At 42.0% G+C, this 24,338-nt stretch overlaps 1 protein-coding gene across 1 annotated transcript in view; it reads left to right on the top strand.

Moving 5' to 3' along the window:
* The window catches only part of nfia (nuclear factor I/A), a 76,294-nt gene extending 53,527 nt beyond the window's left edge, over window positions 1–22,767 (top strand). The window contains exons 4-5 of the mRNA XM_029429555.1: window positions 16,468–16,996; window positions 22,655–22,767. Coding sequence (XP_029285415.1) covers window positions 16,468–16,996; window positions 22,655–22,767 — 642 coding nt within the window. The remainder of the gene's footprint in view (window positions 1–16,467; window positions 16,997–22,654) is intronic.
* Window positions 22,768–24,338: the final 1,571 nt, after the last annotated feature.

Here is a 24,338-nt window from a genome sequence, read left to right as displayed (position 1 = left end):
CATGCCGCTCACACACTGTGTTGTAGTGTCAGTCTGGCGACTCTAGATGGCGCCTCAGGCTGCTTTACTGACACACCGAGTTCAGCATCATTTAGGGTTTCATTTAATTACACAAACACTTCAGTATACGGAAACGTGTGGTGTTATGAAAGAGGATCAGGATCAGACCTGTTTTTTATTTTATTTTTAGTCATGAGCAGACATTAGTGCATTGTTCTAGTTCTTATCGGGCTCTTGGAGAAACCTGGTTCTCTTTTTGCACAACAGGTTTCAGAAACCTGGATGAGGCATTATCCCAGTTTAGGGAAATGCCTTTCTGTTATATGACAAACCTGTTTTCACTTGAGCTGAAACACAGAAATAGAGTCTCCTCATTGTGAACAGTTCGGCTGTGAAAGCCTCGGAGCCCACCCCATCTTTGTCAGCAGCGACTAATCCATGATTACACATTAAGATTATTGATCATATCGAAAACCCAATTTAATTGCTGTAATCTAATTACCTTCTCTTTGTCTTGACCTTCATTGCCGAGCTGTTGTTTAGCCAACTAATAACGTGGAGCCGCAGTCTCAGATGTGTTTGAGCGAAAGTAAATCTGCAGATTGTCTTGTTAAATCACGCCGGCTGTCCTTCTATTAACATAAAAGCTTCTGTTCATTAACCTCAGGCGACTCGCAGCTCTTGTGCGCCTAGAAGACTGAAAACCTGCAGAAGAAGAGTTCAGCTGAGGTCAACGCAGATTTATTTAGAAAGAGCTTCTAACAAACAGGTTGTTCACAAGACAAACTTCACGTTTGAAGATGAGCGGATCACATTTACAGCAGGGACTCTGTCTCATGAATTAGTTTTGATGAAGATTTGAATAATTAAGGATTTTATGTGGAGACACTCCGGAGGACAACAAGTTTAGTTTAGTGAGGGCAGATTTAAATAATCCAATACATTTTTGATTAAGAAGAAACCAAATTATAAACAAGGTCCTTCAATTGGCTCAGTTGTTTCTCCAACTTTCGGCAATCAGTACAAAAGCAGAACATTCAGAGGTACCAGACTAATGGAGGTCTCTCAACCACATTTAATGAACGAGCCTCTCTGTTTGGTAAATAGACACTTCTCTTGAACGCCACACCTCCAGTTTGTGACAGACTGCATGTTAGATATGTGTCTCAGAGCTGAACGTGATGTCATCAGGGTTATCCAACCCCAATTGTTCCCAATGGATGCATGTGTGTGTGGATGAAGAGTCTCTTCATACAAAAAAATAAAATGTGAGCTTCACATGAGGACAATGTGGTTTTCAGACCGTTAATGGGAAATTAATAAATCAGTGAAAACATAAAAAAATGTAATTGACAAAACAATTTTGCCACAACGTCCATTTAGTTAACTAGCTGTTCAGGAGTTTTGGATCATATGTCACGGTCTTCATCGGCAGATGGAGTTTGATGGATGAGAAGACCTTTAAGTGTTTGGAAAAATGGAAGTTTAAACATTACAAATTCCCTGAGGACCATGTCAAACTCCATCTGCTGAGCAAGTCGAAAGCTACAGAGCAGCTACTAAATGGACCATGTGGTGAGATTGTTCTGTTGACTGCTGCATTTGAAGCTTTCACATTAATTTCATAAGTTCTTTAACTGAGGGACATTATATTCGAAATGAATAAAACCATATTGAATCGTGGAATGGGTGTGAGATTATGCCTAGGTGTGTCTTTTCTGATATTACATGAAGTCAGATTCTCAGCAGGTAACAGATCAACAGCAGAGTTCAGGTGTATCATCAGCGGCTGTTCGCGCTGCTGCAGCTGCTGATCTGTCTATCTGCACCGACAGCAGTTTGTCGTCCCCCCCCCCCCCCCACACACACACACACACACACATACACACACACTCACGTGCATGGCCATCACAGCCCAGCACTCATCAAAAGTCCATGCGGGGAATACAGCCATTTGTAGTGACCATAAATCAGCAGCAGCCTCGGCCGGAGCACCGACTCCGCTTCGCTTCGCTTCGCTCCCCTCCTCCTAGTCCGGCCGGGAGGGAGCGCTCCCCGCAGCCTGCAGCAGGATGCACGCAGCGCCGCAGGGCTTTAGTGGCTCCCCGCTGCACGGAGCGGGCTGATCTACGGTGCTGCTGTACCGGGTCACACCGAACTGAACCGGGTTATGTGGGTCCAGCGGGACAGGAAGAAGAGAAGGGGGCAGGAGATAAACAAACAAACAAACAAGAGGCGAATGAACTGGTGCAACTTCTGTAAAGTGTGTCTGTGGCCCGAGTCGAGCTGAAACACGCCGAACCAACCTAACAAACAAACACACTGACTGAGAGAAGCCGGTGTAACGTGCCGTGCCGTGCCGAGCCAAGACGGCAGTCACACTAATGTTTCCTCTCTGGATTATTATTCCTCCCGAGCTCCTCACAGACTCTGTATTTATTCTTTATTTTAATATCTCAGAATGATTCTCCTGACGGACATGAAGCATCCCGAGTAAAGTTTCTCACCTGCACTTTTTATCAGCTATTTGCAATGGTACGCAAGTATTAGTCTTTATAACTCTATTATTACCACATTATAACTGTGAAGCTACATCATGTAGGATATTTCTCGTCTGCTTTATTTATAATATATACCTACTCACATATTTTGGCAGTTAAAGTGTTGTGTCTTCCAGTAAATGTATTATTATTCGTATCATTATTCTTATTATAGTAGTAGTATGTGATTTCTTTATGGCAGTTAATGGGAATGCAGTGAACAAGCGCGCGCTCGTGTACCTTTTTCTTTTTTACCTTAATTTTCCTTCCAATCACACGAGGATCTGACGTTCGAATTCCTCCGTTTCGTCCAATTAGAGCGCGGTTACAGATTGTAGCTGTGACGCAGCCGCTCCTGATTGGCTGAGCTGCAGATGGAGGCGGTTCAGAAGATCATACTTTCTAATATAACGCTATAGCAAGTCTGCATGTTCTTAAAACGTGTGTGTGTGTGTGTGTGTGTGTGTGTGTGTGTGTGTGTGTGTGTGTGTGTGCGTGCGCGCGTGCGTGTGTGTCATTACGTTTTAAGACTATTGTGTTTTGTGATATTTCATCTCATATTTGATTGGTTTACTGCAGGTAACAAACCATTGAGTTTAAATATATTTCATTTTGACTAGATGAACTTATGACACTATAATAGGCTATGCCTGTAATTGAATATATTACTATACTATTCCCACAGTGTACGTAGTGCTCAACAGGGATTTTAATTGTTTCTTTAAATTACTAACAATATCCTTGTAAGGATTTTAAAGTCCCCACCTTATTTGTTAGTCAGTTTACTTTCATCACCCTTATTACACTTAGTATTACACTTAATGAGATTTTATCTCAACACTCTTGTATGGATTTACAGCGTGTCAATTGTACTTATTAGTCAGTTTATTTTACTTTATTACATTTTGATCTCCCACAATATTCCTAGAATATCCCGGTAAGAACCGAAAGTGTGTCTGTGGTACTCAAGGAATGTAATTGTCTGTAATGGCAGTATAATCTCTATGTGATATTCTTTTAATAAGGTTGTGATGTATCAGAGTGTGTCTGCGGTGAGTTTATGATGATTGTGGTATTTTATGGCCTATGGTCTGATCCTACTTTCACTGTGTTCCTTTGTGTCAGGACTTGTAGCAGTGACTTTATTGCGGTGTTTCTACCTCCTGTGGTGTGCAGTATTCATATGATATCACTGTATCGAGTTTCACAGTGTGTCTGTGGTTCTTAGAGGTGATTTATGTTTCTGTTTGTGGAGTTTGATCTCCTCTTGTATCATCTTTAATCCTGTAGGGAAACACAGAGTGCCTGTGGCTTTATAGAGGCTTTACTGGATTTGTATGGTAACTTCTGTGGTATCTCTACAGACTGATATTGCTCTTACATCCCTCTTAAGGCTTTTATAGTGCACATGTGTCTGTGGTTCTCAGGTGAGACTTAAGGGATTCTTTATTGTGCTTTAAAATCCCTAGAACGACTTTCTTTCACACGTTTTTGTGATATCTCTCTAGAAGTACACCATTTAACATTACCACTGCTCAATTCAGCAACATAATGCCATTTGGGATTTTTCAAAACATTTTCATTTGTAAATATATTTGTAAAGAACCAAACGTAAATTTACTGATGTGTTTGGGTTCAAATACTACTGGATTTGGATGGTACTCCTTTCTGCATGTTTTACTGTAAACTGTGTGAATGTAATGTAGGGGGCGCTGTTAACTGGCTCCATTCACATGTCCATGAGTTTAAAACACCTGCAGAGAACAGCAGAGCCTCACTGTGGGAACATAAATACATAAATATGAGACTGAAACATCACACACATTTACATGAAAAGGTGTGAAGAGCCTCAATTTATAATTTGACTTTTGGAGACATTTATATTTTGTTCTCTGGCAGCTACTGAAGTACGTGTACTCACCACTTATTATAATACTGTGCGGATCAGCCGTAACTCAATGCTCTAAAAGGGCCCCAAACTGCACAATGAGAACTTTGAGTACGCTTTAATATTTCTGTACTTTACTCCACATTTAAAGTGCACATCTTCCGCCAGTTAAATAAGCATTTCTCCTGCTTTTCCTCCAGTTCACTTTGTTCCAATTCTGACTTTTTGTGCAGGACTCAACTTCAAGTTCAGAAGTTTTTTTTATCACTTAAAGCTTTAAAAATGACAGTTTAAATTAAATAACTGACAAAACTTTACACACAACATAAAAGCAATGAGGTAAAACCAGAACAACTCTTAAAGTATCCGGGAGTATCACAACCTTCCTGTTCAAATCAATCCAACGAGAATGAAATAAGATATATATGTACAGTACATTTAAACATACTCACACACACAAAGTAGCACTGGAAAACAATAATGTAATCTGACATCATAAAATGATAAACATGAATCCGTCAGAGGTCAGGAGGCCACGTGCTACAGGTTTATGTAAGACTAACAGAGTTGATTGGCAATATCTCAACATGATCTCACATGTGTCTCATCGATATTATATAAGTGCGTGTGTGTGTTATGTAAATCTGATTTCTGCTCCAACAGCCTCAGAAAATAACAATAAGCTAATAATAATAATAATAATAATAATAATAATAATAATAATAATAATAGGCTAATAGAGTTCTGTGTTGGAGGCACTATTAAAAGTGTAATTAAAGTGTCTCTGCATTGAGTGGATCCTGTCAGATCTCTATAGATCACATTTGATCTGACTGTCAGCTTCTTATTGACTTCACACTGAAGCGGCTGTTTGTGCGTTTTTAGCGCAGCGGAGAGACATTTACCGGTTTCTGGTGGTTAAGTGGCGTTTGGACACGAAATATAGCGCCGGAGACGAGGTTGTTTTATCTCTCTGTCACACACACACACACACACACACACTGAACAAAAAAAAAAGCCTGTGGAGTGAGGCTGAGAGCGAGCGGACTGCGGAGCAGGCTGGACTTGGACCTGATTTAGCGCAGGGGAAGAGAGGCGGTCAGACTGCGAGTTACGATCCAAACTTGTGCAAAAGACGCGAAAGCCACAACTTAATTTATTCCCACAGAAACAGACTCTCCGCAGCACGCGCGCTGTGCTGTTGGCTTTATTCTATTTCTTCCTCCTTAATGCGTAAACTATAACAACCATGTGTTGTTCCCGCTGCCCACCGGAGCCCGTTAAGTTTTTATAAACGCAGTGAAAACATCCTGTCAGAGAATCAGAGCTGCGAAGAAATTTCCACCTCGTGCATTCTAATCAATACCGATCAATAAGCTCACATACTGATCAGTTTCATCTTTCCTGAGCGGCAGGATCCCGGAGCAAACACACTCTCTCACACACACTCACAGCCGCGGCATCGCCGGATTGTACTTGTGAAACTGTGCGAGGAGGATCGATGGTTTTCTTCCTGATCAATAATCAATAAGAGTGTGTGATCAGTTTGGTCTCTGTACGGTCAGTGCGCACAGTCGGCGGCTGCACACACACCGACGCAGTCTGGCGGCGGAGCGAGTGGAGGTCCCGGAGCTCCGAGCAGCAGACAGGCAGAGCAGCGGAGAGGAGGTGGCGCTCCGCTCTGTGTCCGGGACAACACACCGACTCTCTCTCTCTCTCGCTCTCTCTTTCTCTCTCTTTCTCTTTCTCTCTCGCTCTAACCCTCTCTCTCTTTCTTCTTTACCGTCTCCTCCTGTTGGAGATAAATTAACGGAAAGCAGCTGTCGGTTGTTTTAGAGGCGAGGCGGCCGTCTGGCAGCTCAGGGATCCCGTTTTGCCTTTTTCTTTCTTCCTCGTCAGTTCTTTGCCCGGGACTCCTCCGACACCACCACTGCTGCTGCTGCACCGCGCCCTCCGTCCCGAACACCAAGAATTCGCACCGCCGCACGCCGGCCACAGCGCACCACAGGACGGATAGACATGTTGCCGAGGTCCGCCGGTCGCCGCGGATCTCCGGTGGTTTGAAATGCAGTTTCGGGACGTTTTGGAGATTTGCACCGTCCACCACCATCGGCCGCTCTCGCCTCACCCCTCAGCAACGACACCACACCGGGATTTCCTGTGATTTTTTTCGTTTGTTTTATTTTCAGTTTTTTCTAACGGGACTTTTCTCTTGTTGCTGGAGATGTTCATCGTGTCTGGGCTGAAAGTTGTGCGCTCCCCGACGGAGGGCCTCTAACAGGTCCGGACAGTACATGTAACCCGAGGCGGGGTCAAAGTTCAGCCCTGGTTGGAAATGTGAAAGCGAAGGGGGCAAAAGGAGGGCTCTATTTCCCCCTCTCTCACTCTCTCACTCCTTTTTTCTGTTCTTTCCTTTTTTTTCTCCACACACATACACTACACACTGCGCACACGCACGCGCACACACACAGGCTGGGGTTACAGTAACCCCACACACACATAAACACACACACCTTCCAGATCTAAGATTAGATCCGACAGATATGTATTCTCCGCTATGTTTAACACAGGTGAGTGTGCTTTTAAAACTTTTTTAAATGTGTCTTATCGGTGTTTCTTTGCAGCGGAGCTCGCGCTGGGCTCGCCTATAGACTGCTTACTGTACACTGAGGACTGTATAGCCTCTATAGACTGTTCCCTAAAGTCTGCAGACTGCAACTCTCTTCTCACACTTCAACTGTCGTCTTCCTCTCCGCTGCAGCACATGGCGGACGGCGCCTCCGAAGTTCCTTCATTAAAATGATTTAACACTAAGCGATAATTTCTCTCTCTCCGCACTTTTGTCAACTTTCCCCGGGCACGATCTGCGTGTTTCTGAGTTGTTACGGTGGAGGTTTGTGCCGCGGGTTGTGTCTTGTTTCTCTGCGGGCTGCACGCACACTCTGTCCCGGCTGCTCCTCTGACTGAAGCACCCGCTGCCCGCCCAGCCTTGACCGGAGCTCCGGCTCAGACTTTGGGGGGCGGAGGGGTTTCTTGTTGGAGGTTTTCACTCTTAACGTCGCCTGTAAAGTTTGAATGCCATAATTTTAACAAAATCTGGACGCGTACACGTGCTGGTTATTTCTGTTTTCTTTACCCTCAAACTTTCCAACTGTGGCTCCACTCGCCACACTTCAGCTTAGTTTCAGAGAGACATGCAACGGGAAATATTTTAATTCTCATTTTTATACCTGTGATAGTTTATGACACATGTTGTTTCTGGGCTCTGTGTGCTGAAGAGGCTTCATATTTCTTTCAGAAAAAAGAGTGAGAGTGTTGACTGCAGGGTCAGTACTAACAGGGAGGATGAAATTGTTCCTCAGCTGCAGGACTTTCAGTCCTTTTCTTCGGCTGCTTGTATTGCACACTGCAGGTTGATCCTGTTGTGTAAAATTCAAAGTGGATTTGATCATTAATTGCTTCCTTCCTGCTGCTGTTCAGGCCTCACAGAGGAACCTCAGGCCTGACACAAATATGTGTCTCTGCAGAAAAAACCCAAAATGTTTGTGTCAGAGGTGACCTGAGGTAACAGGGCAAACCTGCAGCAAGCAGAAAATGTCACCAACAAAATGTTAATTTATACCTACAGATAGCAAACCGATGACTACAGGATTTATGATTGATTTCCAGTACAAATCCTAAATTGAAATAAAAAACACTTTGCATATTAATCCAGCAGTAACTTAAATTTGACCTAATTTTCCTCATTAAAAAAAACATTTCTTTGCCGCAGTGTTGTCAGAGGTTAAAAAAAAGGATTTAAGAGCTTTTTTTGGGTGTGACCTCATGTAGATTCTGGTTGCAGATTTTGGCTTCCTTTTGTAGGAATTATCGTCTTAATTTCTTTAAATTAACCACAGCAAATAGGCACAAATATAATTCAAATTTAATATATTAAATCAGAACAAATCACACATATTTCTATTTAAGTATTCTTATTTCAGCACCTGACACACATTTTTGAATCCACCAATTATTTGAATGCATTTTATTGCCAGGATTTGCTTGGAATGAAATGAAATGTCATATTTTAAATTGTATTACTGAAATGCATTTCTTCAGAAACAAGATAATTCACTGATATTTAATTCTAATAATTTATAAATGATTAGATTAATGATTCCAGCTGTAAATAAACAGAATATTGTGTCAGTGACACAGTGAAAGGAGATCATTCGGTAACATCCGCTCTGGAACATGTAGGTGTGTTATAATCTGCTGCTTGGGTATTTTACCCATCATCTTTTTGTGACTTGTCTGATTTTTGCTGCAGCTTTGTTGAATCCAAAATTCTCCACAAAAACTGATTTGTCATCCTGATTTTCTGCTTAGTGCTTCAGTCTGTTTGGAGACGCGTTTGAAGATGATCTGGAACTGCAGTAAAGAACACAAGCTTTAACGTTTAATCTGATTATCAGGCAGTAAGACCCAATAATCAGCAGACTGAGTCGCTTTTATAAATCCTGTTCAGTGAAGGCGCAGGAAAAAAACATGTTTCGGTGGTTTGAACAGATGGTTATTTTTTACTGGTTTGGTTTTTTGAAAAATACTTATCGAGTGGATGTTTTTTGTTTTGCTTATTGATTTATAAAATTAATTGTTTCATTTATTAATCTCAAATACTTCTGATATTTTTGATTATTTTCCAACATTGACTAGACGCATGTGTGTTTGTGTGTGTTTCAGATGCTTTTTATCCATCCTCAAACACTCAAAACCTGCCTGCGCCAAACACTGTATTTATATTTGGCTTCAAAAAGCCCAAATTTAATATTAATATATATATTTTGTTAAGTAAATTTAGCTCCAAACTGCTGATCCCTTTGAAAAACCTCATATATATCATCTAGGTGAAACTTGAACTTGTTTTTCCTGATAAAAAAACACATTAACACAGTTCTGGTTGTAAACGTTGGAAGATTTCCTGCTGAGCTGCAAGATTCAAGGGAAAATAAATAAAATCAGAAACATTAAAAGTCAGGGAAGCAAGCGTCTGCGTTTTGCTCCTCAGCCAACCAGCAGGTGGCGCCCTCTAATAAAATCCTTTATCAGTTTCTTTCGTAATTCACCTTTATAATTAGGCTCATATTTATCGTTGATGTTTGATGATTATTAGACGTTATTTAAGTTTTCTCAAGTAAGTCTCTTTTCGGCTTCTTTTTTGGCATTTGTATTTTATTGATAAACAAAAATAAAAAAATGCCACAAGTTGATCTTTAAATCATTTCGTGGTCACAGGAGGAACAGGAGGAGTTCTACTAAATAAAAATACAAATAAAAGAAAGGTGTGCAGAAGTGTGAGACTTCATCAAATAAACCAATTCCATCAACATCCTTTCTTGGCCACGAACGAGATCTAAACACGTCCCACGACGACATCTCATCTTCACAACTGCATTCATCTACTGAGAAAAGCTCATTTTGAATTAACATAAACCAGGAGTCAGAGGAACCACTTTCAAAATGTTGAAAGGTCTCATGTAAGATGTAGAAAGGTTCCCTCTTACACTCTGCATGTCCAGCTCGAATGATCCTTCATTTGTGTCATTTGTCATTTTATTGTCTGAATGGATAAAATCGATGTGATATCCTAAATTCCTTCACTTCTTTACTATATTTACGATCCATCGTGAGCCATTTCTTCAGTGAAGTTAGCTGTTTTTTGAGAGAGTTGGTGAGGGGGATCAGATCCTCCTGTGGCTCTCGGATATCGGTGACTTCTCTAGAAACGATATCGGTACTTTGGCTGAACCCTGGTGTGTGTGTGTTTGTCTTTGTGTAGATACCGTTTGCACAAATCTCCCTCCTCAGTGTGTTTTGTGAGGTTGAGGCAGCCTCCATCCTCGTCCTCCACCTCCTCCTCTATCACCAGCCGTTAACGCCGGGGTCTCTGCGGCTCAGTTGGGCCTCGCCGGCGAGCCTCTGAGCCCGAGTGACACGACGATCATTTCCTCAGTGTGTCAATAGCCGGGGAGGGAGGCAGGGAGGATTACCATTATTGCTCCCCTAAATGATTGTTATTCAGGGGGTTGTTGTTACAGGCCTCTTATTCGGAGCCCATTACATCTGTCACCAAGGTGCAAAGGGGGAACGTGTAAGCCTCAGCTCTCAGACTCCCCTCGCAGGTTTAGAAACGCCGATTTCCTGAGACGCTGAAAGAAAGAATGACCCCAAAAGAGACGAAGAAAGAACCCCGGGGAGCCGCGTCACACGTCCGCTTCAAAACCTCTTCACCACGTTTTAACCAGGCAGCCTTTTATTCTGCTCTCAAATCAGATGTTCTTACAGAAAATAACAATGGCTACACCTGTTTTCAATAAATATCATCTTAAATTAAATGCTGTTTTCTGGACACGGCTGCAGGAGTCTGTTTTGTGTCTGCAGCTTTAAGATACTGACAAAATTACTGACAAAACAAATACCAGAAACAAGAGAGAGTGCACTGGGAACAAGAGAGATTATCTCAGACCAACTGGCAGGATTTGCTCTTGTTTGGAAGAACAGAAACACAGTTTGTTTTTTTAAAGGCCAGATGCGAAAATAAATGACTTGTTCATGAAGAAATGTGGAGCTGAAGTGGAAACGCAGTGAGAAGCATCATTTTCATTTTTTTTAAACAAGCCAAACGAAATGTCAGTAGGTTAAGTTAACTTTATGTTTCCAACACAAATCGATCACATCCTTTAAAGGGTCATTTCCTTTATTTTTACAGCAGAGATCTGCTTTGTTCCGTCTTTATCTGAAGATATGAGCATCAATTTCTAAAAATGGATATTATCCTGAAATTATCCTCCACTTCTTCAATACAAGTCACTTTATATTTATAGTTATTTTGATTCTGCTGAAGCTATCTGCTTTGTTTGTTCTTATTCCTGAAACAACACGAGAACCAGATCGATCATCTAAACAAAAAAGCAGGATTTTCTTTTTGTTTTAAGAAAGTGAACTCCTATAATGTTATATTATCTTAAACAAGCCCCAAACAACATCTCATCTTCCCATATAAATCAGCTGGTATCAGTCGTTTTCTGGAATCACGATGTTGACAGGGATGCAGAAACAGGATTATTTCGTTTCAAGACACATTTCAGAAAACATTCCTGAGTGTTGGAGAAACTGAAAGCAAGAGGGATTATCTCACCCCGCTGACAGCGAAGCACGTTTTTTAAGGCTGAATATGAGACCAAGTGACTTGTTAAGTGGGATTTTGTTTGCGACGGACAGACAGAGTGTGAAACTGCGGCGTAGGCCGGTGTGTGAGCGGGTCAGGAAGCAGAAACACTGCACTGGGCTGTGAGGAATGTTGGTATGTGGCTGCAACGAACATCCAGAGCCGCCGAGCTGCAGATCCACTGTGGAATGTGTGTGTGTGTGTGGAGGCTGAGCACATCATCCGTCCAGCAGCCGCTCGTCGTCCAAATAACTGCCCGAGGACACACACATACACACACACACAAACAGAAACACATCTCACTCTGAACAGAAACCACAAATAACAAAAGGCGGCGCTCTCGGCCGTCCTGGAGTGAGATTTCAGAGCTCAGAAAGCGGCTGCAGGTTGGCTGCAGAGCGGCTGGAGGCGCTTTTGGAGACTAACCCGTTCGCCTGGACCGTCTCCAAGAAGAAACAATGAGTTGTATTCAGACCCCCTTGACAAGGAAGGGTGAACAATGTTTTATATATATATATATAAAAAGCAATGCAGCTGGTGCTCTAATGCACAGCCTGTAGATATAGTTTCCTCTTTAGTGTGAGAGCTCAGAGCCGAAGGTTTAATCTGACAGAGAAGATTTGACAGGAAGATTTTCTGACAACACTCCTCCTGAACTTCCTGTATTTAAAATAAAATAAAATATATTTTCAACCCAGAACCTCAAATTGATCCTAAAAGGATATTTAAAATCTAGTCTCACGTTCAGACTCAAACCAGCCCTGAATGTATCTACTGACAAGTGTTGTGTGTGTCACAGCCTGGTGTATCTTCTCCCTCTTCCATAGAGCTCCATTGTTGTCCAAAAACTTTAAAATACTCTTCAATGAACCACAGTAATATTTTTGACTTAATCCCATTTACACCGTCCTGCTGCCACAAATACTCACTGGAGCACCAGATGTGGATTCATCCACCACTGAAAATAGTCCCCAACAAATTCTCTATTTCCTCCTGTTTATTTGATCAAATTACAGCAACCAGCTGTTTTAGGAAATGAGCCTTTTTTTTTTTAAACATGAAAATATATATTTGTGTTTTTTAAGATTTACGCCTTCAGTAAGAACCAATGGGCTTCGAGCCGAGAGCCACAGACGGGAAGACGGACAGCATTGAGAGAAAAACGTGTTGGTTTGAGTCTGAACATGGGAATTCTTGACTTAAGAAAAAACTTGCAGGTCATAAAAATGCAAACATCAAGTGATTTCTGCCTGTATTGAATCCTTATATTCTTGGTTTTCTTACAGTAAGTGACAAAAAAACTGCCTGTTCACTTTTTTTCACAAGAATTTACCAGAAAGAGGCGTCAGTTTGTGGTCAAAGACAGAATAAGCTGGACTGCTGCACTAGAAACAAGAACAATGACACTTGACTCTTAAATACTTGAAAGAAATTGATTTGTGTTGAAATTATGTCAAAAATATTAGTAAGAATATTTGTTACTAAAGCAAAGCAGCGTACTAACTGTCATTGTTCTTGATTCTCGTGCAGACTCTTAATTTATCGGAAGTAGAAACACGATGAAATGTTCTCGCTGAGTGGGTAGATTCTTTGACATACACGTTTGTTAGGATTCTGTTTTAGGCTGAACTTTAGGATTACAGGTTCTGTGCTGTGGAAACCTTTGCGAGAGCAGTAAGAATACTCCAACTTTCTAAAGCAGAACTATTTATTTACACCAATTTCTACCAATGATTTTTCTCATTTGTCTCAATAATAGACAGAAAGGTTTTTGATAAAATGAAGATTTTTGACTTCTGTGTACACATTAACGTAAAACAAATCTGCATCTCACAAATTGTTTCAGTCTAAAAAATGTGTTTTATTGAGAGAAGTGAAAATTGAATTTTTTTTAAGGAGATTGTGGCAGTGTGTGTGTGTGTGTGTGTGTGTGTGTCTGTGAGTGTGAGTGTGGCTCAAAATGTAGTATCCACATGCCACCCCAGTCGGAGGCATTTGCACGTATCAAGATGTGTGTGAGCCTCTTTGATCTATGAATAGTCAAGTGTTTTTTTTTTTTCAATACGTGGCTCAGAAGGAGGAGGAGGGGGAGGAGGGGGAGGGCCTCCCTCCCTTCTCCCCCCTCGTCTCCCCCCTCCACCCCATCCTGCTCAGTAACCCTCGGAGAGCTTTTATCCAAATAAGAAATGTTCCAAGAAGATGTTTTCTGTGCGTCTGTGTTCTCTGTGCTCGTTGTCTCTCGCTGATTAAACTGTTTTTCTGTCTGTCCGTCTGTGTTTAGACGGACAGACAGAAATGACTGGTTTCCACCGAGCGTCGCCGCAGACACCCGTCCAAACCCTAAGGACAAAACAAAGAATTATTTATAGGGCCATATCAACATTTACTACGAAGCTCATATACTGAAGAGCCAAGGTATTACAGAAACATTTGTCTAGACTTGGATGTTGTTTTCCATTTATTTCCACTCATTTTAATATGATATAAAAATCTGCCTCAGAGACTTTCTCAAACTTTATGTGGTAAAGGTGATGTGTTGATAAAGTTATGAATACAAACTTACACGTAGGCTTCCATAAAAAAAAGAAACTTTACAGAATTAAAAGCAGAAATCAGGTTCCTTTTTTATTTAACGGAAATAAATGGAAAACAATGGTTGTGTGATTCAGCAGTAAATGAGCTTCAATAAGCACTAACTCTGGTATAATGCAGTTATTTAACCAGTGTGAACCCCGGTTCAGTTTGAATTCTCTTCAAACAAGTTAAAACAATTTGACAACGAATAAAAGTTTTTTTTAGGAAAACGTGTTTAAATTTCTCAAACCGAGGTATTGGAAAAAGTATCGTTATGGAAATGTAGGTATCTTGTCTGCAACAGTATTGAGAAATGTCTGACGCACCAGAAAACATCTGAAACGACCAGAAAGAAATGAATTAAAAACTCAATATCTCACCGTGCTGACAGAACGTTTTCTTGCTTTAGTAAAAACATGTTTGTCAGACTGAAATGGGGACAGTTTCCGCCGTGTTTGGAAAGTGTGTCGCTGTAAAAGTCTGACATTAAAAATGATAATTTCGGTTTTTTACAAGCTAGGTTGGAGCACAGCTGCTCACCTCACTGGCCTCTGAGTTTATGGAGACTTTGGGCTTTTTATCGCCCGAACAAGCTGTAATAACATTTAAACTGGAAGCCCTTGTCCTCTGTTATGTCCCCGCCTATAATTCCTCCTTTTGCTTTAAGATCTGCGGTTGTGTTTGTTTCTGTTCCTCCTGTCTACGTTTCATTCAGCCTCCTGTCTGTGTTGTGACACCTAGCGGTAAAGAACAACTTTTCTTTTTCAGTCTAATGTGTTCATTTCCTGGCTCAGGCCCGTCTGGATAAGCCTGGTTTTGTGGTGTTTTTTTGGGGTTGGGAGGAGGAGGAGGAGGAGGAGGAGGAGGAGCAGGGGGGAGAGCAGGTGTAACCAACCCCAAATTGGGTTTAATCCACGACATGCCGTCTAACCACATTCCCACCCTCAATAACTGCGCAGCTCTCATCAGCCAAAAGCCACATAATGCACCTTTAATGCACCTTTAATCCTGCCACACGATGCGAACAGAGAACTGTGTTTGTGTTTGTGGCGGCTTCACTCCGCTCGGCTGCCGCTGGTTTGTTGGTTGGTTGTTTGGTTGGTGTGATTCTGGTGTTTTTTTGGGTTGGCAGACCCCCACAGAGCCCCTCAGACCCACATTCCTGCCTGAGAGCCAAGAAAGAGACAAGACAGGCTGAACTGACACTGAAGAGTCTGTGTGGCCCGGAGAGAGAAAGAGAGACGCTGCTGCAGCCTGAAACCAGCAGACAAACACACTTTTATCTCCTGTTATTTAGAATGTGATGCTGAGGAGGCGATCTGGGATCAACCAGCAGATTATTGTCAGAAAGAAATTCATTCTTTGTATCCGACTTCCTTCTCCTGTCCTTCCTTTTGTATTTGCGGCTATCCTTCCTTTGTTGTTTCCTTCTTTGTCTTTTAGTGCATCTCATCTTCCTTTCATAACCCCTTCTGTTCTTCATACTTTCATCTTTATTTCTTCCTCACCTTCTTTGTTTTCTTCTTCTTTGCTTCTGTACTTGCTACTCTCATTCTTTGCTTCCGTCTTCGTACGTGCTTTGCTTCTTTTTTCCTTCCTTTCTTTCTTTTCTACTTTTTTTCTTTGTGTCATTCTTCTTCTCTTCCTTTATTCTTTCTACTTTTATTCTGTTTCCTCCCCTTTCCTTCCTTCCTTTCTATGTCCCTTCTTTTCGTCTTTGTTCCCTCTTTCTCTCCCTTCCCTACTTTCCTACTTTCCTTCTCTTGCGTATTTTTATCTTTCTTTCCTACTGCTCTCTTTCCTGTCCTTCTTCCACTAGAGTCTAAAAGCACTAAAATGTCCAAAGTAGGACCATTTTGGGAATTCTCCGGTCATTTCTCATGCAGTGCAGAAATGTGCTTTCTTCTCTTTTCAAGGCACTGACGTTTAAGACGTGATCATTTCAGTTCTCAACCTCTCCTACCGCACTTATTATAGACATTTCCAAAGACACCAGTTATGTTTGGCTGAATGTATCTAAAATGATGCTACAATACAATCTGATGGAAGGAGGCAGCGAACATACAGCTTCAATGAAGAGATGGAACAACATGATACACAATATATATGTGATACTGTTAGAGTGGAATCAAATGGGTGTTCCATTCTTAAATCTACTTAAAAGCAGGAACTGTGCTGTTGCTTGTTGGATTGCTTGTTGCATTGACACGTTGCTCCCTCAGACTCTCACCACGTCTCCCCTCTCTGTCCCTCAGGATGAATTCCATCCTTTCATTGAAGCCCTGCTGCCCCACGTCCGGGCCTTCGCCTACACATGGTTCAACCTGCAGGCCCGCAAGAGGAAGTACTTCAAGAAGCACGAAAAGCGCATGTCCAAGGAGGAGGAGCGCGCCGTGAAGGACGAGCTGCTCGGCGAGAAGCCCGAGGTCAAACAGAAGTGGGCGTCGCGCCTCCTGGCCAAACTGCGCAAGGACATCCGACCCGAGTTCAGGGAGGACTTTGTGCTAACAGTGACGGGGAAGAAGGCACCGTGCTGCGTGCTGTCCAACCCCGACCAGAAGGGCAAGATGAGGAGGATCGACTGCCTGCGCCAGGCGGACAAAGTGTGGAGGCTGGACCTGGTCATGGTGATTTTATTCAAAGGGATTCCCCTCGAAAGTACTGACGGGGAGAGGCTGGTAAAGTCTCCTCAGTGTTCGAACCACACCCTGTGTGTGCAGCCGCATCACATTGGAGTTTCAGTCAAGGAGCTGGATCTCTACCTGGCCTACTTCGTGCACGCTGGTAAGTCCCTGATTCTCTTCTTCTTCTTTGTGTGTCTGCGTGTGTGTGATGGGATGCTGAGCTGCTGGTCTTTGTTTGGTCTTTGTGAAAGTGTACATGTGATGTACTGCAAACATGACGAACATCACACAACATCTGTGCTTTTATTCTGTAATGTGTGACTAAGAAGTGTGAGATTAGTGCAGGAGGTTTATCCTCTGGCTTTACGTCAGTTCTCAGTTCATCTTTGCTATATTTGTCGTGGTCCGCTGGTTCATGCTTATTCTTATCTACAGATATTGTTAAGTATCTTTTTAAAACTCAGGGTCTTCTCGACTGATGACTGAATCGTCACCTTTTCGGCGGCAGCCATCATTTCTGTAGCATTAAGCTTGAGACCAGCAGCTAAATTGGATGTAGTGATATTCCCTTACTGGACGTCAAGAGCGTTAACGTTAATCCTGCAAACAGCCTGTAAACCTGAGAGAAACCTGACTGAAAGAAATGTCAACGCTAACATTAGCGTACCTTTTTATTAACGTCAGCTACATGTTGTCTTGGTTTGTCTCAGCTGTTTTATTGGAGCTTCTCGTGTAATTTCCAGTTTGATTGTGGATGAAATATATCCACAAATCTGTTGCTTTATCGACTTGCATCAACAAGTTACGTTAGCTAACATTACAAGCAGATATATTACGTTGTGCAACTAAATAATTTCACAGAACACGTCTGTTCCCAGTGAATGTCGGTCTGTATTCTTCGAGTGATTTAAACGTCGGATTGAATCTCATCGTCAGATATTTCTGTAGGTCAATTTAATAATGTTTTTATTGAAAAATGTATTCTTAACGTTGGAATTAGTAGTTGGCAAATAATCTCACCTCTAGGTCCATTTAGTAGCTGTTTTTGGACCTTTCAATCATATCCCATGATCATCAGCAGGTGCAGAAGTTGAGTGACTCGACTTTTCAGCATCCAAGGACGAGAAGTCTCAGAAACAAATTGAAATTTGAAGTCCATGACAAATGATTAAACTCCACCGTCTGAGGAAGTTCATGCTTGAAAGATCCAGGACAACTTCTAAATGCCACAATTTTCCATTCTTGTTTCACGATATAGGCACTCATTTCTTTTTTCTAGGCTCCGCATACACACACATCATCGTGTTATTTTGTGTTGATGAAACTTGAACTTGTTTATCTGTTAGTTTGAGGATGAATATCCACCTTCCCCCTCACAGCAAACTCGTCTCTGTCTCGGAGACAAACACGTTATCAGCTGCAGACAGGCATAATTTCATCAGCGGTCAGTAAAGCAGAAGTCTGAGGAGAAAGAAAGGTCTGTGCCAGAACCTCGTCACCCCGGCGGCCCTCTGAGAGCAGAGCAGGTCGCTGGGTTTCTGGGAGAAGCTGGCACACCTTTCAGGTTAAAAAAAACACAATTATCTCTGGAGTGATTGCTCAGCACGTTTCCCCGATTTCCGACTGATTCCACGGGAAAATTATTTGGCTGGTTGGAATATTTGTGCGTGCAGCAGCGAGCGGCTGCAGAGGCGTGTAGTGGAGGTGTTTGGCAGCCGCTCTAAGTGCTTGGCACACAGCGCGTTCTAAGTTTGTTGGAGCTTTCTTGAGAAAGGAGGACAGCTTGCAGATAGTCGGGTGAAACTATCCACAAGATCCATTTTCAGATACCTTCACCGGGATAACTGATAGGCTACTTAAACATGTCCTTCTTATTATGTTTGTCTTATTGATTCCCTTAAGTTTTATATTTGAGAATATTTCAACCTGTTTCCAATGAAAATCCAACAGTTTCAAGTATTTTCTAAATTCAGTTCCATTTTTCTTGAATTCTTGAAAGTTCATTCTTCATCTTCAATCAGTAGCAAACCTTTAGTAGCTAGTTTTGGACCCTTCAGTTGTTCCTGAGCAGGTGCAGAACTTGAGTGAGTTGACTTTGAAGCCAGCGCAGAAAAGAAGCGTTGAGTAAGAAATGTGATATGATGGAAAGCTCTTCTGAATGAAGCAGTTCAAATGCAGACAGGAATGATTTGGTTTAGAACATCTAAAAACATGATGTGATGAAGAGATGTTTCAGGAGGAAGATTTCTGGGGAAAAAGGTCTAATGAATTTCAGATTTTTCTTCTCGTCCTGTTTCTGTGGCGGTAAAGTTTCAGCTGCGATCCGTCAGCAGACACAAACACTCGGAGCGTTCTGGAAAGCTCTCCGTCCCTGAACCTTAATTACAATCATTTCCTTCTCGCAGACTAAAGCCTCTCTGAGCTCAAAGACTGCTCCCATTCTCCTCCTCTCTGTCCAGATAGCCTCCCAGCCCTCATGTGTGTGTTTGCACTGTGTGGTCGCAGTAATCAGCTGTGTGCAGGTTCACACTGAGCTCCCTTCAGTCCAAGAGGGAAGAAAAAAAAGTTTGGAGGCTGAATCGCTGCTGCAGTCGCTGGTTTGTGGTTTTATGTTGAGGTGGACGCTCAGTCGGAAAAGCTCCGACTCTTGGCACAAAGTGAGAAACCCTCAGTGAGGTTTCTGTTTGAGTAAACTGGGTTTTAGTTGCTTGTCTGCAACAGAAGCACAGAGGGGGATCATTTGCGGTGGCAAATCTTGAGAATATGTTTATTTTCTCTTTTGCTTTTTGTTTTATGTTTGATCCAGAATGTTGAAGTCTTTTCAAGACAGCTCAGGAGTTACTATCTTGAGTGGGGAGAAGAGCGAGGCTGGACGCCCACAGAGCTCCCCCCCTTCTACCCTCTCTTCCCCCCCGGTCTGGGCGCAAGAGGATCAGGTTTCTTCCTGCCTCCTATTTAAGGCAACGGAGCTTTTCTGGAGCAGCGGCGTTGATTAAAAGCCGTGTGAAGGCAGACTGACCTCAGGGCTGACAGGGCTGGAGGCGGGGTCTGTCAGGGCTGCTCAAGTCAGTAATTAAATTCATCCCCATACCACTGACTCATAGTGGGGGGGGGGGACTGAAGACCAACAGTGTTGCCAGTAGAAACCGCAGCGCACCACCAAACATTTATCATTTAATCCTGAGTCTTCAGCAGCAGGATGTTAAAACCTCAAAGACGTAAAATCTGAAGTTGGTTTCAACTTTTTATTACGTCGAGTCTAGTTTGTGTTCACCTTCATTTCTGCAGGGAAGAGTGAAGAAGCAGTAACATATAAGTGTGTTCATGTAGTCTGGACACCGGCAGCTGCTTGAAGTGATTCTTTCGTCTGCAGGCTTCATGTCTCAGGACGTATTATTATATGTACTGCACGTTTTTTAGAACTCAAGTGGGGTTTTAAGACAATTGTTTTATTATCTCAAACAGTTATAAACTTAAAATATCAAAAATATTAGGGAAACCTTTTGAAATGTTCATACTGGATGTATCTGCAAAATGTTCACTTATTTTATTAGTTTTCCCACAATATCTGCACTTAAAGCATACATAAAGTTCTTATCGTTGTGTTTGGACGCCACAACTCTCGGTTGGGTTCGGGAAAGATTGTGGTCTTGGTTAAATGTTTCACAAGACAGGATGTGTTGACTTTTAATGAAGATTTAACCAAAACCACCATCTATCCTCATTCTTATCCAGCTGTTTTAGTTGTATATACATCTAAATCTAACCACATGTGAGACAGGCAGGATGTGAACCCTGGTCTCTGGTGTTAAAGTCCTCAGACTTGCACATGCAATAGGCATAAAGTATGTCACTAAGACGACTAAAAACCTTCGATTTTCCTACCAGGTTTGGTGCAGAATGATGCAGTTGTGCACTTGTACAGCTGGAAGTTCAGTAAACAGCTGAACAGGAAGTAGCTGCTTGGTGTCTAACAGGTGGAGCTTTTCAAATTAACAGACTCTTACAGAATGTGAAAACACACACACACACACACACACACACACACACACACACACACACACAGTAGCCCTCCATTCATACGTCTGAGCGGTGAGTGTCTGGTGTGTGTGTGTTCTCAGGAACAAGTTAGGGGTCAAAGGTCAACTCCCCCTCATCCTTCCCCTCCTCTCACTGATTTACGAGCTCACCCACGGCAGCAGCAGCGGGTATCATTATCACAGGAACGCTCAACACGTGTTGAAAGGTCAGAGGTCACAGCATGAGGTCGTGACCCCTATCATCAGACCGTTTAACCTCTAGGATAAACACACCCCCACTCATTAACAACACACACACTCACACAGAGCTCAGAGGGTGTGGTCAGTGGTGGCGTGTGGCCCACTCGTGAACAAAAAGATGGGAAAAGGTCGACTCCGGCACTTGGTCTCCTCAGCGTCTCTGATTTAGATCCATCACAGCCTGAAATAAAGATGTTAACGTTTATTACAGATGAGATAATATTTATGTGCGCAGTAAAGTCAATTTAACATAATTATAGAGATGGAATCATAAAAGTTTGATAGAATGAGTTTTACATTAAGCGAGTGGCTCTGCAGCGAATCACTTCACAGAGGTTGTTTCAGTCCGCTGACGTCTTCCTTTAGCCGCAGACACTTTTAATCCGAGCTGAACGCGCTGATTTGGGCATTTAGCTTGAGAGGAGAGGAGCCCTTTGATTCCTTCTTTCTTCCTTCAGCTGCTTTGTTTTTTAGCGGTAGAAGACATATTCAGATCCTTTACTTATAATGCAGTATAACTCAGGCGATATTCTACATGTTTCTTCATGTTAAGACTCAAGAGAAGAACAACGGTAAATGTATCTCCTAACAAGTGTTGTGTGTGTATCACAGCCTGATTTAGCTTCTTCCTCTTCCATAGAGCTCCATTGTTGTCCAAAAACTATTAGCAACACATCAATGAGCCACACTGTTGCTCTGGCTGACATGTTCCTTCATTACCATGAACACACACACTGTAGTTTATTCTGACTCAATCCCACAAACACCGTCCTGCTGCCACAAATACTCACTACAGCACCAGATGTGGATCAATCCGCCGCTGAAAATAGTCCCCGACAAATGCTCCAGTTCCTCCTGTTTGTTCGATAACAACTACAGTGGTCAGCTGGAAATTACTGAGCATTTCTAAACACAAAACTATATATTTGTGTTTTTAAAGATGTACGTCTTCAGCAGGAACCAATGGGCTTGCAGCTGAGAGCCACAGACAGGAAGTCAGACAGTCCTGAGAGACATGTTGTTAGTTTGAGTCTGAAATAAGAAAAACACCAGACTGATCCTTTAACATGTAAGCACCATTTTAACATTACAGCTGGCCTAGGTGGAGCTAATTTGAACAACCTTTGAGTCGTTTATTAGATTCCTCAACTTATAAAGTAGTTTTATAATGTGTCATAACGATGCATCATATTTTATTAAATTACTTTATGGTTGTATGTAAAATAATAATCTGCTGCAGAGTAATTTTAAAATTACAGCAGTCAGTCAAATGTAGTGAAGTGAAAAGCACAGTAAAGAATTTTCTTCTGAAATGTACTCGAGTAGAAGTATAAAGTAACACAAAATGGAAAAAACTCAAGTGAAGTACAAATACCTCAAACCTTAAGTGCTTTAGTAACTTCTACGTTCCAACACTGTTTCTTATCTGTTCTTAAAGCTAAGAAACTGAAAAATCTCCATGTATTTTATAAACGTGTACTTGATGAAGGATGTAGAAATGTTTCTGTGACTTCATCTCACCTCGTTTGTTTCTTAAGAAAGCTTCTCCAGCAGCACAATTGGAGGATATCAGTGTGTCGGGGAGATAACGCGGCTCGAGCCTCCAGAACGCAAAGGTTTCCAGTTCACCTTCTACGACCTGCAGGGTTGATACCAAGCAAACAGCAAATGTGTGTGTGTGTGCGTGTCACTGTGTGTGTGTGTGTGTGTGTGTGTGTGTGTGTGTGTGTGTGTGTGTGTGTGTGTGTGTGTAAAGACGTCTGACCCACTTCCCTCCGTCCTTCTGAGCTCTTAAAGAGATTTGGAGCTTCGTCTCTGAACTAGTTACTGTAACTCCGACCGGCCGTCCTACAAACCAGTCCTGCAGCCGCCAGACCTTCAGCACGCACTTATAAACACGCTGCACATGAAACACAAGCGTCTGATTGAACCTCCATCATGTATGGCTCCTTCAATTCAAACACATGTTTAGACACTCAGGAATTCTAGTCACACCACATATTTTGGGGAAATGTGTATACATTGGTGCAAGTAGTCGGATCCTTCCCTGAAGGAAAGTGTCACAAAGTAAACACGTTTACGTATACGATAAGAGGAGAATTCACAAAATAATAAACAGGTTATAGCAGTAACATGAAGTTAAGTACCAAAAGTAAAAGTATATTTTTTTATGTGATGTTGTAGGAAGACGTGCAGCAGCTTTTATTCCATCGCTCAGGTCTCAAGATAAATATGTCCGGTCAGGAGGTGATTAACTGATTCAAGATTTATATTCAAAGCTGCATTGGACAATAAATCGCTCTCAGCTCGCTGCCCACTCGGAGTGCCATGTGTAGAAAAATGAAACGTTAGAACAGGAAAAAACATCAGAACGGGGAAGAAATAAAAATGTCCAAACTGTATATTGAGAGTATTTTGTACAGCAGTAGTGCAGTAACATGTACTGTAATGTAAAGGTGGTTGTGTTCATTTGTACATTTACATGTGCAATATTATCAGTAAAGTGAGGTCCTGCAGCAGAATATAACACTTTCATACATTTCTGACACAAGGTTAGACTTTCATGTCATGTTTGTTTTTTTTCCCTTTTGAGTTACTGGATAATTTGACCTCTTCCTTCTGTTCAAAAACAACGAGGGAAACAAGAATAACTATTTGGTTAAATGAGTCACACGATGACACATACAACCACTGACAATAATGACTTTATTTATTTAGCTGTAGCACTTTTGGCTTTTCTAAACATGTAGATTTTGAGTGGTCACAATCTGAAAAAGGTTGAGAATCACTGATGTAAACCACCGCAGTGCTTCATGGAGCTTTGTGATCTATTTGCTATTTGTTTGGTCTTGATCTAAATCAGTTGCATGTTGTGAAGTAAAACCTCTTCTCTCAAAGAGTGCTCAAGCACGGGGGGGGGCCTAATAGTGCCTAATATGTCAAAGTTATGTCATGTAAAGACTGTTGAAGTGTAGCTTCATTTAAGAGCTGAAACAAACTGATACACAGTTTATCAGCTTGTGTGTGTATTTATAAAGAAGTTCTGACATCGCAGAAACAAAAACTCTTCTCTGGATAGTTTGAGTGTTGGAGGGGACGTTGTGCTGAGGCTTTATGTGTGTGTGTGTGTGTGTGTGTGTGTGTGTGTGTGTGTGTGTATGTGTGTGTGTGTGTGTGTGTGTGTGTGTGTGTGTGTGTGTGTGTGTGTGTGTGTGTGTGTGT

The sequence above is a fragment of the Cottoperca gobio genome, chromosome 4 (assembly GCF_900634415.1).
Source record: "Cottoperca gobio chromosome 4, fCotGob3.1, whole genome shotgun sequence".
Classification (NCBI taxonomy): domain Eukaryota; kingdom Metazoa; phylum Chordata; class Actinopteri; order Perciformes; family Bovichtidae; genus Cottoperca; species Cottoperca gobio.
This window is presented reverse-complemented; position numbering and strand designations above follow the sequence as displayed.